We start from the raw sequence: 14,100 nt of genomic DNA on the forward strand, positions 1-14,100 counted from the left end.
AATAAATGCTTATGATATTATGGTCCAATATGTATTTCTAAGACTAAAACAAATTCTTTTTTTTAAAAAAAGTCTCTTCATTGTCTTTCTGCTGAGATTCTGTTACATGCTTATCACTTGTCAAGTTTCTAAAGTAAGTACAGTTTTACTTTAGAATGGATCCTTGAACTGTTCTTAAGGTGACTGTTGACAGTTATGTTAATATATGTTAGTATCATCCTTGTTGATTGCATGAATGTATTTATAAGCCAGGGTTTTTTCACCTGGATGGCAGGAATACAATAATGGGGTATTGGGTATTAGCTCCTGCATTATTCGTTACTGGGAGCCTATGAAACAGGACATAAATTTTCTTTATTAATTCTTCTTCCTATTCATCTCTAGTTCCAAGCCAACTCTAATGGTTCAGGTCTAAATTGGGGTGGATCAAATCAGTTTTCACCAGTAAGTGGAATCACTTTCAAGATGGATGACCCAGAGATTTTATGAGACTAGACTAGAGATATTGGACTGATCTTGATTTTTTTTGCTTAGGATTGCCAACTAACAGCAGCAAACATAGTGGAGTCTAGGTCAGAGGAAACCCAGGGGAGCACTCAGACTGGAATGAAACTTGACATCTCCCATCTTCGTGCTTATTTCTGGGTCTCTAAGGCTGGCTTCCAGCCAGGGCAACTTCTTCAGAATATGAAGGAGCAGGTGGCAGGAGAAGGAGTCTGGAAAGCACTATGCAGATCCTCTCCTTTTGTTTCCAATGGATAGTTTATCTTAGTTATAGGATGTTGATTCCATTTTCTAAAAAAAAAAATTGGGCTGGATATTTTCTGAGACAGATTTTTTTTTTTTTTTTAGTTTCTCTACTGAAACTTTGTGTTTCTCTTTTTTATGCCTTAGAAAACGCTTTTCCAAAAATCTCAGAAGGAAAATATGTCATAGGAAGATTTAAATAGATGTGGTATTTGTCAAGGTTATATATATGAGGGGAAACAATGATTGGTGAGCCTTAAATGGAAAATGGGAAAAGTGACAAGGATTTGAAACAGAAAGGCTGGCTATGTGTATATAGATTATTCTCTTTGCCTTTTTGAAGATGTTTGTGTGAGCTCCTAAACAGGGCCAATTTATAAATTGATTAATATGCTCAGCTTTTTGAATTTTAAAGAGATCTTACACGTGCCCATTCGTTACTTGTTTTTCCTAAGTTACTTAAATGTTGATTAATATATTTATAGCGGCATTTAGCTATGATCAGAGGGATCTTGTTCCAAAAATAATTCTAATATCACCACCTATTTTCATCCATCATATTTATAAAATATAACTATATATTTAAACAGTATTAGAGTGGTTGCTATCTACTGGAATGTAGATAAACAAACTCTACCTAGGAGCTCTTCCAAATTACACCTGTGAGTCTCCTACAGAGTGCCACTGAGGAGAGAGGGAAGGTGTACTTCCTATTTCATTGTATATCTTCCTGTGATATTTAGATTTTTCTATAGACATTTAATGTTTTTATTTCTAGAAAACATCTGGATAATTATTTGTGTGTTGTAGGATTAGGATCCACTTTAACTTTTGTTCTTTATAATTCTCCACATTAAGCTTTTAGCTATACATTTATTGGGATGTAATGGAATCCAAATCACCAACATAAAAATACATAGCTGTCAATTAGTAAAAGTGAAGTCCCATTTCAAAGTTATATTTATTTCATGTTAAAATATCTGAAAAAAAATTGGCTATGGGTAGAATGGAATGACCAAAAGTCTTTATTAACAATAAGTATGTAGAAGAAAGAATCAATGTAGGTGAGAAGAAAAATATTCAGACAATGTGCCAATACCGATCTCTGTGGCTGCATTTGTCTTCAATATCTTATTTTAAGAACTGTGAGTCTTTGAAATTTGTCGTTATTGATTAATTCTTCAGGGATGGATGACTTGGTCTGAATTTAGTCTCCACTCATGTGTATTCACGATTCACTTGATACAGAAGCATTCTTTTCATCTTTGCTCATGCATCTCAAGCTCCAGACAGGATGACGTATTTTCCTTTTTGTTTTTGCTTAGTGATTTATTAGATAATCTGCATATTCCATGCTTTTAGGGGCTACGGTGATGAGCTAGAGAAACTGTTGTCACTGGACTTCTTGGGGAAACACTGCCTCATGTTTTTCCTGGGTCACTGGTCTGTGCTTCACTGGGCAGAGAAGTCTGACTGCAGGCTTAGAGGTAGGCATCCCTCTGGCTCATGCCCCTAAAACAATGACCTCAGATGGTCTGTTCCATGAACCAGACTCACTTCTGAGTGAGTTAAAGTGCTGTCAACCTATTTTTACCTGTGAGATGTGTATATTACTCACTTTCAAAGACAGCTGTTCCTCTGAACAATTCAAGATAGTTATAACTTTTAACCACTGCTCTCAAGTTTACTTGCTTTGGGAAGGCAAGAAAAGGAACAAAAGCATTTCTTCATGAATGGCTTCCTTTGGAAAATCCCTCATTTCCTCCTGGTTGGAAGAAAACCCTAATCTCTTTTGTCAGGAATTTTCCATTCATGGGCTGGGGATATAGCTCCTTTGGTAGAGTGTTTGCCTTGCATGCGCAAGGCCCTGGGTTCAATCCCCAACACCAACACACACATAAAAAAAAAAAAAAAATGGAATTTTCCACTCAGAAGCTAGACTTGGCCTAGTTTCCATTTCTGAATTTGTTGTGACTTCCCAAGTACAAAGCATAGGTTTGGGGGCTTCAGTGTTCAGAAGGCTTCAGTGTTCAGAAGCAGGGATATAACTTGACTTCTCATGAGCAAATTAGGAAGTAGGCAGTGAGAAGAAACTTCTGGCAGCTCTCAGGGCCCTTAAGAGTCTGTTTCAATACCTTGGTAAGGTTTGTACTCCCTCTGAGGGCCTGCAGGGGAGCTTTGTCCTCTGCCTTCCTGTGCTGCTGCTCTGAGTCAATAAACCCAAAGAATCACTTAAAGTTTTCCTAGGCACCAATTTGTCTATGGACTTCTGTTTTAGTTGACAAGGGGGAAACTAAGTCTCATAACTAATTCTTTAGTTAAGACTGAGCATACAGATAGCTTCTCTAGTCATGAGCCAAGTGTGTTAAAAACCAGGGGGTGCCAATGACAACAGGCTATCTACCCATATACTCTTAACGTACCTGGTTAAGTGAATTTCAGCATCATACAGGAGAGGAATTTTGAGGTTGACTGAGTTATCTGCATTGTTTGCTTCCTGGCTTTCACTATTGGAACAAACATGAAGAAATCACTCAAAGAGAACTATTCTAAAAACCATTCATCTTCAATTCATTATGTTTTACCTTAAGGCTTGGAAACTTATAGATGCCTGATTCCGAAGGTTTTGAAGGTCAAAGTCGAAGTTAATAGTAAAAGTCACCTATACACAAAATTAAAATTGATCAATCTATGATGCTTTATACACAGGAAAAAAAATGTTCCTCATAAAGTAAACTCATTCCAGTTTGATTCTGAATTTTATACACCTTAAGCTTTTACACTTGTAGAATATTTTTAGTTGACCTTGCTTTAACCTGCTTACTTTAGAATTGGGAGAGCTTAAATTTCAACTGACATAGAAGTTATCCAGCCTCATGAGATACGTGTCTGAATTGCAAATCTTTGGGCAAACATGAAACTTGTTTATAAACACCAGGTGATCTCTGTGACTCTGACTTCAATGCTTTGACCTATATTGATCAACATATTCAGACAAAAAGCACTTTTGATATAGTGTGTGTATTTTTACATGTAGAAAAATCTCTCATTTATTAATAATTTAAAGAAAAAAATCAGCTATTAAGAAACTTTTCTAAGCATGAATCCTGGTTATTTTGTGATGCTTATCAAATGATAATATCTAATAAAGAAGATGTTATGTTGGTGAATTGACATGAATGCTGAGGTGTGCCTGGAATGGATTTGAGGATGACATGCAAGTTGTACCTGTTGTTCCCTCTTCAAAGCAGGGTAGCCCACATCACAGGAAAGAAACTTCTGAGATGAACCAACTTCACATGTTACTTCTGTACCATCAGCCTGAACAAGACCAGGGGAATAACAACAATCAATTACTTGATAATGTGTGTGTGTGTACATACATACTGAAAAATGTACAGGTACATTTTAGCAGTAAGATTGGTTTACATTCATACAGATTATTGTCACTAAAGATTTGAAAACCTTGTACTGTGCAATTAACTAATATACTATTTTTACTGCTAACTCTAAAGATATATCTGGACAAAGCAAAGAATAGATTAAAAGTTGGATTTTCCCTCTAAGAAGGAAATCAGTTATTATATTTTGGAAGCACAAAAGGCTTTAATCCAATATTCAGAAATCTTTAGTCATACCATTCTCTTCATATTTTTGAAATTTATATTTTCAAGAGAAAAATATTTATGTTGTTATTTATCCATGTTTTTAATCAATCAAATATTCTTTTTTAATTTTTCCTCATTTCATTTTGTTTTTAAAGTAAAATGTTGCTATTTGGCACAGAACATTAAATGCTAAGGTCAGAATAAGCTAAGAACTCTAAATCTATTGTGAGTTCACATTAACTTTAAATTGGATGAACCGTTTTTTAAACCTTTAATCAAGTAGCTCCCTCGGAAAACAGCTTTTCCTTCTTTGCTTTGCATGGCTTAAGGGCAGAGGAGGGACCAAGGGGCCCTCATGGTCAAGGCAGTCCTGGTTTAGTGATCAGGTCCACTTGATTGCCTGGCTTTGCTGGAATGCATCATCTTGGCAGTAACAAGACCTGGGGTTGCAAAGCCCTGGCTAAGCCATGCGTCTCAGATGCCTCACAGCAAGTGCAGGACATCTGTGCAGGACCACAGCAATCTCATCACACAGATGGCTCGGGAAGAGTTACAGGAGTGTCTGGCTACTGTTGCCAAGTGTCGGGGTAAAGGAAAAAGTGACCAGAGCTGCAAAGCAGAATTGGCTCTAGATATAGAGCCAGACAGCTCTCCTGTGGCTCAACCAGTTAGAAGCCATAGTTCAGGACTGATCACGCCCAGGGGAACAGGGCTTCTTTAGACTATTTAGAGGATGCGGGAGGTTTGAGTACAAGGAAGACAGTTAAAGCAAGTGCGAAACACAGTGCTCAGGGTGTCCTCACATACCGGCATGGAGAATGAAGCAAAAAACAAGTTTTCTGAAAAATTAGCAACAATTCCAGTGTTGTAGGCACTTTCCTTTTTGTTTTTCAGTGTTACTGAAAATGTTAACCTTTTATTTTGATTGTTGACAATAAAGGATTGTTCTCTATTAAAAATCAAGAGAAGAAAAAGAAAAAGAAAAAAAGGCATTAAAAATAAAAAAGACAAATATTCATAAACTTCATACATTTAAGAAATAAACTCTATTTGGAAAGTGAGAAAATTGCTTAATAATAATAAATTATCTTCACATAAAAGTGCTACTATGCATAAGTAAATGCTACGAGACTTTTTTTTGTTGTTGTTGCTTTTAATTACATGGCAGGGACAACTATCCAAATACCAAGAATTTTGTATTTCTTATGCTCTATTCTTTTGTGAATGATAGAAATTATAATTTAGTCTTTACTAGTGTGAATTTTTTTTTTTTTGGTAAAAAAAAAGCAACCTCTATAAACATTGATTTGAATGAAACAATCAACTGTGTCTTTCATTTACACATTTTATACTGAGCGTTAAAATAGAACATACTGAACAGCTGGTAGTTGTTGGACATCTAGAACCAGGTCAGAGATGCAAAGTCCATCGTCACCACAATCTTTATAGAAAGGGATCTGAAAAAAAAAAGACATATATGTATATCTATGTTTGTATATATATATATAACTTGAAGCATTTTTTTTAGAAAATTAAGACATTAAGACTTTGTCCTGGGTATTTTAAAACACTACTGCAGTGACTGTGAACCTTTGTTAGCCAATCTCAATGGAGAAAGGGCATGTGGCACTTACACTGAAGACCTTGACTGTGTCAGAATAGGCTTCCAGGGCAGGGCTAGTGCCAGCATTTTCTAGACTGATATCCACACGCAGATCCAAAGAATTTACAACATCAGAGGGTTTCTAACACAGAACACACACACACCACAGAGTCAGCATGTTAAGGCACAGCAGCTTTAAAACAAGAAAATGACTTCAAATGTGTTTACGATTAAGAATTAGCACTTGATTATGTAGCATAGCATATGCTTGTTTTGAATGATCAGGTTCTGCTTCCTCTTTTCCATCCTACTTCTGCTGTAAGCCTCCATACTACTAGGAAACCTAAAGATTCTTGATTACAGTAAAAATCTAAAGCAGCAATTCTTAGTTGAATTCATCAATAATCTCATTATATATGCATAAGTCATTATAACATGATAATCTTCCAATGACTTCTAAATCAGTACCTTGCTTTTGAGCTGATGTCTATGTCCTTCTCATTCTTATTTTCAAGACTAAAGAGTCCCCAGGTATCCAGATCAAACCTCTGGAAGGGCTTATTATGACCCAGCTCATGGATGGCTATTAAGGAGGGGGCAAGAATACTTCCTTCCTTGGTCAGAATCTAAGCCTTCTCTACAAAACCAGATAAAGATTCCTATGTCCAAAGTCAAGCTCTTTAGCCTCTGGCCCGAGCTGACTTTTAGGAACTCTGTTGCTGCTTGTACATGAAGATGATGTACATGTGACTGGATACTTATTAAAGTCAGCCTTGTACACACACTCTGCTTTGCTTCTGTATACAGAGTAGAGGATTTGCAGCATTACAGGAGGCTTGGGTCCCTTCCAGTTTTGAGGCTTCTTGTCTGATGAAACATGTAAAATGCCAAAACAGTTGCAAAACTCATCTAGCAATCCTCTTACAAATCTTTTCCAGTTCTTGTCAAGAAAGAATTATGTATATACAAATGAAAACAATCCTAAGAATCTAATTTCCCTTCTCCCCAGACACAGTATGTTCATTGTCGTTGAGTACATTTCACCAGCAGGACTTATTCTCAAGTCTTTGAGTCCTTTCTGGGATCCTGATACGAGGACAGCTTGACTCTGAGCTTCCTCAGTCAGCAGCAGGCTTGGTATATTGGGTGGTCTCATGTGGTATTGATGTCAAACAGTAAATAGGTCTTTTTTTTTTCTTCAAGAAAAACAGCTTGGCTGTCTTCATCTCCCCACAATGGATTACATGTATAATTTGAATCACTAGTTGATACCAGATAGGAGAGAATGGAAGTCAGCTTTTGTTTTCTTTAAAAAATCTGTATAATTAGGATTTCAACAGCAACAACAAAATCCAGGCCTTCACAGACAAGAAACTTTAAAATGAAATAATAACTTAAACAAGTCTACTGCACTTCATTCGTCTAACCATGAAGTTGATGTCTTCCCAAATCTCATGCTTGGCTTTTCTTGAAGTGTGATCTCTATACCATCCATCCACATTGGGAATAGCCGGCATGTCCCTTAAATCGGCATAATCTTTGCCCCTTCAAACCCAATTTATGGTGTTGGGAACCCAGAATGTGGATTTAATATGAGTTTCCTTGGCAATTCTTAGGTGCCTTAACCTCTGAGAACTGTGTTTAGGATAGAATACTTAAGCAGTTCTTTCTAAAGTGGTTTCCTGAGTAAATCACGCTTTCAAATATCATTATGTAGTTGCTAAGGGGAGATGTTTCATAAAATATATAAAATAAATTTCCTCTTGGAAATTTTCTCCTGAGAAGCATTTTTCCTACCTGGGAGTTTTTCAAGAACCCTGAGAACTATATTAATTATGGCACAAGATTAGAACATGTAATCTTTAACTTACCATAGTTCTCCTATCAATAGTGGAAACAATTAGAATTGGAATTTCAGTAGTTTAAAATGAATAAAATTTTCCCCAATGGGAAAATATGAAAATAAATTTTTTTGTCCACTGTAAATTTGCAATATTGAACATTAAAGAAAGTACTGTCTTTAATTTCTTTAAGAATCTTATTTTTAACCCTTTTAGTAATAATCCCAAATAAAATTTAATGCCACTAATTTATATAATAATAAAATGTGACCATAAGTATAAAGATAAAGGAAATATGCTTCCTGTTCATAGAATTAGACAAGAAAGGAAATAATTAGGAGGGCAAGCATTTTCTAACACAAATTTCCATTTTAGAACTTTTGTGACCATGAGGCCTCACCTGTATAAGAATGATGTACTCAGAGCAACTCTGTGCTTGATTTACTACCATATTCTTCTGCAAGCACCTTTCATTATTTTCTTTAAATAAACCTCTGGAGGTTACTCTGGATGAATATCTATCTGCATCAAGTGTGATGTTATACATAATAGCTGTGATAAAAATCATAAAGAAATGTTATTACAAATAAACTTCGAAGGAAAAAAAAGTCTTGCATTGTTTTTTCATATTACACAAAGTCTCTGTAAGTTCCAGAAAATAAAGAAATAGTCTTTACACTGGTAGATTATGAACTAAAGGTAGCACAATATGATTTTTTAATTCTAGCTCTGATAACTGACTTTGGATACAAAGAAATGTTATTCAGACAAATGTGGCTGGGAGCTGTGGAAAGAACATTGGACTTGCCACTGGGAAATCTACAGATAAACCTGGTCCAATTGCTCACTGCCTCCTGCCTCGGCTTCCTTCTCCATAACATGGAGACAGGGAAAACAAAGGGACAGTTATTGAATGCCTACAGTTAAACACATTCTCATGTTACCTTATACAAGCTTTACAATAAATCTGGGAAGTGGATACTGTTATTTTAGTTTTGAGATAATGATATAGAATCAGTGAGATAAAAGAATTCACTTATGTTTACACAGCTAAGACTTGGTAAGAAATAACACTTGGGTATTTTTGAAATAAATTCTGTGTTCTATCTGTTTCTCTGCCATTTTAAGGGACAAATGTCCCCTTAAGGACTAACTAAGGTCCTCTGGAAGAATTCGTACAGTGCCAGCATGTTCTACAATCTTTCATGGGGAAAAGACATGCCACACTGCCACAATCAGGTTCAAGTCAGACTTGGTTTGAATTCTAATTCCATAGTCTCTGTGCTCTGTCACTTTGGGCAACTTAATCTCTTTGAACCTCTGCTTCTTCAGCTATCAAATAAAGATAATCATATCATCTCAGTGAATTAAAAATGGAAAAAAAAACACTGTGTAAGAAAATTGATGATGGTACCAAGTGTCTAAACTATCAGAACTATTACTTTCAATTAAAGTCCACTGTTGGAAATTTAGAGTGAGTATCTCGTGCTATTCATAGTAGCAACTATTTTATTTGGGTTTATTCTATCAGATTTTATTTCTTTCAGTATTTTATGCATTATTGTCAATAGATAGTTTAAAAGACACATAAAGATTTAATGCTTTGAATATACTCCCTAAGGCATTAAATCTTTATGTGTCTTTTAAAGTTATCTATTGACAATACTGAACAATTTTTTCTTGCTCTAATTACTTAATGAGACCAAAAATATGGCTAAAATACACACAAACACACACACACAAATTAACTAAAAATAAGCAGTGAAAATTAAAAACAGAATTGTGGGTGGCTGGGGTTGTGGCTCAGTGGTGGAGCACTTGCCTAGCACATGTGAGGCACTGGATTCAATCTTCAGCACCAAAAAAATTAAATAAATAAATAAATAAAGGTATTGTGTCAATCTACAACAAAAAAATTTATATTAAAAAAAAAGAATGGTGGGGAGATCACTGTAGTTAGGATAAAGTTTGTACATGTTATAATACTTTTCATTTTTTAAAGCAAATGGGTGAAACTGATATACAGTCTCATACTGGAACATGTGCCCAATGTAATAAATAATATAAACCATATGCTTTATAATTCACTTTCCACAATTAAGAGGATGGGATTCTTGCCTTATACACTATTATTGACAAGCAATTAAGTGAGAGACGATGACGACTGGCTTATCAGTGTGAACCTGGGGAATCAAGGTGAAAGATTCAAAGGAAATGGTGAATGACAGCATGAAAGCCAGGGACCCTCAGCAGCCAATCAATGGCCCAGGAAATTCTCTGACAGTAGAATTTCTGATGTGAGGCAATAGAAAAGATGAAATATGGTCAAAATGTGGAAGATGCTTGAGGCACATTTTTGCTTTAGGCAGGAAAGATGAGCAGCCAGGTATTCCTGCTAACTAATGTGTCTTCCAATTTAATGATTTAGGCAGACTAGTAACAATGTTCATAGAGTAGTGATCTGTGATATAATTATCATGGCTCCTCAGATGGACGTGTGCTCCAAGGCAGGTCTGTGAGCTATACAGCTCAAAGTCGGGTCAATGTTTGAATACCTGAAAAGAAAACTTCCAGATGGATATGAAGTCTTGCATTGTTTTGTCATATTACACAAAGTCTAAGTTCCAGAAAATAAAGAAGTAGTCTTCACACTGGTAGATTATGAACTAAGGGTAGTGAAAGTTGTGCCACATATGAATCTAATGTTGGCTTTGTATTCTGGCCTTATTTATTTCTTGGTTTATATTATGGCAAACAACCTGACTGATTATTTTCAGGCTTTAAGTTAGTTTATTTGTTGTCCACTTAATTAAATATCTGTAGGAACTACAGGTTCTGAAGTGTAGAGCCAGAATCTGATGGAAGGGGGTTTAGAACCCATGAAATAGCAGGGTGGTTTTAAGTGTTAAATTGCATGCTGTCTACAGAAGGTGCTGAGATAAAAGATGGAGATGAGATGGAGTGGTTAGAAAAGGCGTCAAAGAGGATCCTGGACCTTAGCCAGGACTAGAAAGATGACATGGCCAGCTGAGGGGACAGAGGATGACAACTCCTGTTGACACTTGCCTATGGTGCTTTTCCCATTTTCTGCCATTTGGTGAAACACACGCAGACCTTGACTTGCTTCTCTGGATTGTTTAGAAAACTTAAAACAATAGGCACAGATTCCATGCTTCCTTTCATTATTCAGTGCTTATTAATTATTCAAGAATAGGAACAGCATTCCATGTTTCACTGCATGTATTGTATCTAGAACAGGGCATAGCCAACAAGTGGCACCCTCATTTAAAACTACCAGTCCAGTGAAATCTGTGTGTGCCTGCAGATTTAAGTAAGAGAATTGTGGGTAAGAGAAACTCAAAGGACAGAGTTGAGAGAACCCATAATTATGCCATGAGATTACAACATTCAGCAGCAGAATGTCACCTTCCAGAGATGAGGAAGGAAGAGCTAAACAAACATTCTATGCCTAATGAACCATTCTTAAGTACTTCAAATGGGTGGCAATTTAAGTGTCTGCAAGTAAAGATGCTTCTTTCTTTTTGCCTACAAACCAAAGCATAGCTTACAGACTAAAACCATAAATAAACCTATCTCTGTACAGGTAATTTCAGGTCTACTCACCCACTTGATTGTTTTGCCTAGTAGGTCTAAACTTTGCACTGAAGCAGAGTTTGAGGATTATCTGAGCATTCTTGTTGAACAAAGTGATTTTTTCTGGTGTGAATGTAGCTTTCACAGCCACATCAGCAATACTCTGTGACCTGAAAGATACAAATGGAAACAGATAGACATTATTACCAAGCATACATATCATAAGCTTTACACAGAGAACCCAGTACCAGCATCATTTATATTTTTCTACCTTGCATCTGAATACTTCTGCAATATTTTCCATTTGAAAGCTCTAAGGTGGTATGCTGGGACAATGATTTTTTGATTGTGACTACATCATCAGCACAACACACATACATTTGTTTTTAAATTCAATGAACAGCTGCATGAGCACAGGATAAAAGTCTGCAACCTCTTTGCAAGTGAAGAGCCAAGTCATGGTTTTGGTTTTCATCAGCTAGAAGTAGTGACATTCACCCTTCTCACAATGGTAGGGGAGAAAGAAGGTGAGCAGGTAGAGATGGCAGGGCTGAGGAATGTGGTCATGGCTTCTTCCTTACTGCCTCAGAGTTTAGCAGCAATTCTTTGAAATGTGGCATATGGCCATGAGGGTAGCAACTAGCTAAGTGCCAAAAAAAAGGCTATAGAGTCACCTCAAGCAGATCGCTGTAACCTTCTGACCTGGATAAAGACTTTCTGATATCTTGCTCTGATCTAATTTGCTCCTTACAACACTCCTATGAAATAGGTAGGACAAATATTATTTTCATTTTAGCAAAGGAAATGTCTGAGACACAAGACATTTGAGGACTTACCAGTTTACTTGATACAAGTTAGTTAGTGAGAAGTTGGAACCCACAGTCTCCTAATTCCCCTACAGTGGAATTTACACTTGATCACAGTGACCTGTGGTGTTTACCCTCAATTATTTACAAAGTAATTTCACTGTTTTTTTTTAAAGTATCACAAGAAGACATAAAACATTTCCTTTTAATATCAGGTACCACCTGAAAGACTCCAGTTAATGGAAACATAATTTCAATAGTTAATGTCTATCAGGCCTCCTAATGAATAGTCATAAAACATCTAATTAAAAAAAGGCAACTTATCCTCAAGTTTATAAGATCTGAAATGCTTAAGTGGATGTTTTCTTTAAGGCAATCTTTAAGAGAAAACAAGTATTTATTTCAATAGAGATGTCACTGATTTACATATTTTGTAAGTTTATTTAAAAAAATATTCTTAGGAGTTAAACAGAAAAAACAGTCCTGAAAACTTACAGAATGTGACCACAAAATGATCTTAACCTAGCTTGACTCTTATCTCCATATATTCATTGACTACATGTATCTTGATGTTTTTGAAGAATCAAAATTGTATTCAATAAGGAAAAGGAAAAGTTTGACTATCACTAAATATATTTTAAAAAGTGTCATAGTATAGTGAATATATAGCCTACCAAGTATAAATTATAAAGCCTACCAGGATGTGTAGGGGGTGATGTTCACTGAGAGATTTCTTATTAAACCACTTAAAACTCAGCCATATAATTATATCACACCTTGCATTTACTCTTGGCATGCTACTTATAAACAACCTTAACAAATTTTATTTTGGAAATATATTTTCTTGTCTTTCTGTCTCAAATATTATCCTTGTGTTTTATTTCTACCACATAACAATTTCATTCTACAATAAAAGCAATGCACTTATTCATTAAAGAACAACTGAGTTTTACAAAAAGTATCATTAAACTTAAAAACATCAATGATCAATGTTTTTGTGTCCTTGATATTCATTCAAAGCACATTTTTTTTAAAGAGATGAATGAATGGGGACTCTTTTTTTTTAAAGAGAGAGAGAGAATTTCAATATTTATTTTTTAGTTTTCGGCGGACACAACCTCTTTGTTTTTATGTGGTGCTGAGGATCGAACCCCGGGCCGAAAGCATGCCAGGCGAGCGTGCTACTGCTTGAGCCACATCCCCAGCCCAAATGGGAACTCTTGAATAATCAATCTCTTTATAATTCCAATCCCTCACAAGTCCATGCACTTATTTTTGACCTTGAATCACAAGGCCTTTGAATGTGATTCTTGTTCCCCCTCATCTTCAACTCCTATGGATGTCAATGAGAGGCTTCCTCTGTATGACTAACAATTTTAAAATACACCTTTTAATCACACATGAGAAGTTTCTCTTTATTTGTGTGTTCTGAACATTCAGTATTTTCAATGTGTTCATGAGGCTTCCCTGCTATAAGCTGAGATAAGTCCGTTAACAGAAAGGTAAAATATAGTCCTCTTCTGTGCAAATTCCCCAGAATCTTATATAATGCACATTGCGTTTCTCCATTCCAGCACAGCAGCTCATGTTCAGTGAGCTAGTTTGCATCTGGCACTTACTGACTCACCAGAGTTGAACCACTTGTCCAAAAGCACCGATGGACACATCAGTGATGGAATCCCCATTTAAGTCTCCATAGCCATCCAAGGATCTCCCAAAGAACTGGAGATGGCTCCTAAAGGCTCCATCAGATCCCAAGATTTTCTGTAAAAGCAAGTTTGATATGAAATGACACTGCACAACCGTGGGGCCGGACAAATGGCAGCCTCTGTCCTCGAATGCCCCATGTTGTCATTTTCCAGGTTATCTTTATTCTCCAAAAAATTCTGCTGTTTTTTCAA

General features: G+C 36.1%; 1 protein-coding gene across 1 annotated transcript in view; it reads right to left on the minus strand.

Moving 5' to 3' along the window:
• Positions 1-14,100, minus strand: part of Itga2 (integrin subunit alpha 2) — a 99,470-nt gene that overhangs the window by 15,492 nt on the left and 69,878 nt on the right. Inside the window, exons 15-23 of the mRNA XM_015497363.2 lie at positions 13,827-13,963; positions 11,424-11,563; positions 8,200-8,351; positions 5,990-6,100; positions 5,730-5,812; positions 5,163-5,304; positions 3,976-4,068; positions 3,333-3,409; positions 3,171-3,254 (exon numbers count right to left, since the gene is read on the minus strand). Of these exons, the coding sequence (XP_015352849.1) occupies positions 3,171-3,254; positions 3,333-3,409; positions 3,976-4,068; positions 5,163-5,304; positions 5,730-5,812; positions 5,990-6,100; positions 8,200-8,351; positions 11,424-11,563; positions 13,827-13,963 (1,019 nt within the window). The remainder of the gene's footprint in view (positions 1-3,170; positions 3,255-3,332; positions 3,410-3,975; positions 4,069-5,162; positions 5,305-5,729; positions 5,813-5,989; positions 6,101-8,199; positions 8,352-11,423; positions 11,564-13,826; positions 13,964-14,100) is intronic.

The sequence above is a fragment of the Marmota marmota genome, unplaced genomic scaffold (genome assembly GCF_001458135.2).
Source record: "Marmota marmota marmota unplaced genomic scaffold, marMar, whole genome shotgun sequence".
Classification (NCBI taxonomy): Eukaryota; Metazoa; Chordata; class Mammalia; order Rodentia; family Sciuridae; genus Marmota; species Marmota marmota.